The sequence below is a fragment of the Pundamilia nyererei genome, unplaced genomic scaffold (assembly GCF_000239375.1).
Source record: "Pundamilia nyererei isolate P.nyererei 1_Seehausen unplaced genomic scaffold, PunNye1.0 scaffold00076, whole genome shotgun sequence".
Taxonomy (NCBI): Eukaryota; Metazoa; Chordata; class Actinopteri; order Cichliformes; family Cichlidae; genus Pundamilia; species Pundamilia nyererei.
Genome location: NW_005187477.1, coordinates 2,534,910 through 2,538,658, shown reverse-complemented (window position 1 = coordinate 2,538,658; position 3,749 = coordinate 2,534,910). Strand labels below are relative to the sequence as shown.

Genomic DNA, 3,749 nt, shown 5'->3' with positions numbered 1-3,749 from the left:
TGTTATTTGTTAATTCATATTTGGTGTTTGCTTTTAATACTCTAAGTTTTTTTATTATCTATGTTGTATTCTTGTACAGCACTTTGGTCAACGCTCCTGTTGTAATTAAATGTGCTATATAATTAAACTATTATTCAAACTTTAAAACACTGTGATGCTGAGAAAACCACCAGTGGATGCATTTTATCCTCTTTTTCAGTTTGTGCTTAAAAACTACAACAAAGAACCAAGAAAAGGACCTAAACTCTGAATGTAGCTTTCTAACTTCATCGTGTTTGGCCAAGAATGTTACGGCCGGGTAGCCGGTGGGATGTGAACACAAAAGCAGAACGCACAGGACGTGGCCGATGAAACTGCCACAATAAAGAAAATAAGCAACAACATTAACAGAACAAGAACTAACAAAACCTAAACTGGGAAAAACTAAAAAATGAAACCTGAAAGTGCTGACGACACGAACCATGAACGTGAAACAGAGAACTCAACAGTGAACAGATGGAGACAGAGGACTTAAATACACAGATGAGTAACAAGGGAAGTGGAAACGCATGGGAAACACAGCTGACACAAATGAACAGGACGACACAGGGGAAGCAAAACTGAACACACTGAACATGGAACGCGGACTGTCAAAATAAAACAGGAAACATAGTGAGATGTAGACTGTGGCAACACGAGCTAGACATGACAGGCTGGAGAAACATACAAGCATGCAGACACGGGAGACATGGAACCAACCACAGGGAGGGAAACATGTAAACAGGAAGGAGACGAGACACCTCGACCAGTCAACATGGACTCAAATCTAACTAAACATAATAACAAATACAAAGATAAACTTAATACTGAATAACAGACAACTAACACATAACTCAAAAAACATTAAGCCCAAAAGGTGGGCCAAAGCACCCAGGACCATGACAAAGAAGGCAGTTATACTGTTACCGTTATTTGAATCTTTACAACACAACTGTTGTTATTTAGAATAGTTCTTGTGTTTGAGACAAACATAATTTTAAGGTAATGGTCCTTTAAACTAAAATAAAATAAAAATAATTTTAAAATGGATTTCTTACCAGAAGTGATGACATCCCTAAAAAATCGTGGCCCGCGGTCAAGCTACAAGTTTAAACTGAAATCCAAAACACAGCATCATATTACGAAAGAACTTGAAAGACCGAACAGACAACAGTGGCTTAAACATCCACGTGCAGCTCTGAGTGAAGAGGTGTCATTACACAGAGATTAATGCATAGCTCGGTTTTTGTGCTCCCCACATGAAGGTAAAGGGTCATTGTGGTAATTCTGAGGGCTGAAAAAACTGAATGTCAACAGATAGAAACTTTTGGATGGAAACACACTGGGTACTACAGAGCTGTTGTGTATTTTTTATGTCATGCTCACTTAGATAACACGTCTGTGAATTTGTGTGATCAGGTATGAGAGGCGATAGTGGTTTGTTGGGAATACCTGGCCCTCGAGGTTGTAAGGGTGTTCCTGGTCACTGTGGATCTCCAGGACTTCCTGGATCTCCTGGAGATCATGGACCAAAAGGGGAAAAGGGTGACACCTTAGATCCTGAACTCATATCACCTCCAAAGGGTCCTCCTGGAGAAACTGGCTCAACTGGTCAATTTGGACATCCTGGCCTGAATGGAGAACAAGGCCCATGTGGTCCTAAAGGTGAGAAAGGGCAGAACTCTCATAATCATATCAGATTCTTATCTTACAAAAACCTCTGATTGTTAGATTTGACTGCAGTCATCCCAAAATGTAATCATTATAAAGACTAGCTTCTTGGAGGTGAGGTTTCAAAATAAAACCTTCTGATGTCAAATTACTCCTAACATCAGATCTAATGTCAGTGTAGCTGACTGTTGTGATGCTTGATGACCTGTTTCAGGTGATAAGGGAGATTATGGACCTCAGGGATGTAAAGGCTGCGATGGAGCCCCTGGTCTAAAAGGAGACAAAGGAGAGCCAGGCCTGTCAGGAGAGAGTGGAGTAGTGGGACAGAAAGGTGAGACCTCTCCCTGTCTGACTTTTACCACATTTCTACTGAAGCAGTTTAAGGAACCTTTGCTGGTCTAAAACCAAGAACCACATGATTCAGGAACTGGGGCTGTGTTAAAGAAGGCCAGTCGCTTTCTTTCCAAGCTCCTTAAACTGCCATCACCTGGATGACTGAGAACCTACTCGGACTGGGACTGTCATAACCAACAAGACCAGCTCAAATCTGCTTTGACTGCCAACAACACCACAGAGCTGTTGTAGCTTCTAGATAGGCTCAACTAAGCAAAAGCCAAAGTGTGGACACGGGCGTTTGTAACATCACTTACTGTTATGGTCTTTGGGTCGTAGGTAACCGTGGTCCAGAAGGTGAAAAGGGTTCTCACGGACCAACCAAAGAACTGAACTTGGGCTTGTTGGTGATGCACAGTCAAAGTGCAAACACTCCCAGGTGTCCAGGCAACATGAACACCCTGTGGGAAGGATTCAGTCTGCTGTATCTGGAAGGCCAGGAGCGGGCACACACTCAGGACTTGGGTAAGTATATATTTATAAATCCCAAAGCAAACTCTTATTCCAGAACCGCTCAGTGCAGGATGTTCCCAGGCGTTACTTTCTTGTGACTCACCTTTGGCCCAGTAAACAGTTTCTCCTCCACCAGGTCACAAACCCTCAAACATCTCATTAGACCAGGATAAGGGAATGAACACCAGCTTAACTTTATCGAGGCCATTTGAACCAAATATGTTGCATTAGTTTGGAATTAATTTGTTTCTAGGATCACATTGGTTTATTAAGATTTAAAAATAAGTGTGAAACAACTTCCAAAAAAGGAGTTTACGTGGGTGTTTTGTTGTCACATGTTGGGACATCAACATCTCCTTCGTCGGGCAGAAAGATAGTGCAGAGCTTTCTCCTCTAAGTTTTGTCCTTTAGTTTGTTCTTGAAGATCATGTGTTTCGAGGTCTAATGGGACATATAGAATTACAAAGCTATAGCTTTACATGCCTAACATCTATATCATCCACACACACTTTAACCACATGCTAACAAATCCCATGCTAACTCATGTTATAGATATCGTTAGCTAAGAATTCCAGTAATTCCACTTATCTACACTGTGATAATCTCCACAATAGATATACCTGCCAACAAACGGCTGAAAGTTTTGTCAACAACAGTCAGAGGTCTCCTTGTTCAGATCAACCACCATCTCCCAAAGATGTCTGTGGTCTCAGAGGTATACTGGGTCTCCTTCCTCTGAGGCTCTCTGAGGTTCCTATTCTTCATAATCTGCTTGTTAAAGCCAAGTCCACGACACTGATGTGGGATGGCTCAAAGAACCCCTCTGATCTATATCAGTTCTCCAGAATCTGAGGTTCAGCGATCGGCCAGAATCTCCTCTTGATTACTTTTTTTTTTTTTTTTTTTTTTCTCCTCTTGATTACCTGATAGCTGGACGCTCACAATCCGGTCGTTAAGTGATGACGTGACGAATCCTACTTCCGGGTCTAAAGTAGTCTGCGTTTAATATGGCTTTTGTGTTGTTAACATGTTTAATGTTTTGTATTTTCTTCTATTTAATCTCAAAAAGCTCCTAAAACAGTCAGTGATCCCTGTTGACCTCCCTCGGTTTTTATTACCGCTAATCATTTATTTAAGCTCAGTTTTTAAAACCTTAGGATGTAACTACAGCCCAGCCCATGCAGCAGTATATGAATGACTAACCTCGTATTGTG

General features: G+C 41.4%; 1 protein-coding gene across 2 annotated transcripts in view; it reads left to right on the top strand.

Annotated features, from left to right (window-relative positions):
* The window catches only part of col4a4 (collagen, type IV, alpha 4), a 49,336-nt gene that overhangs the window by 41,892 nt on the left and 3,695 nt on the right, over positions 1-3,749 (top strand). The window contains exons 42-44 of one of the 2 annotated variants that reach the window (XM_013911982.1): positions 1,519-1,683; positions 1,904-2,020; positions 2,362-2,547. In XM_013911982.1, the coding sequence (XP_013767436.1) occupies positions 1,519-1,683; positions 1,904-2,020; positions 2,362-2,547 (468 nt within the window). Of the gene's footprint in view, positions 1-1,437; positions 1,684-1,903; positions 2,021-2,361; positions 2,548-3,749 lie in introns of both variants that reach the window. The other variant, XM_013911981.1, reaches the window with a different exon arrangement.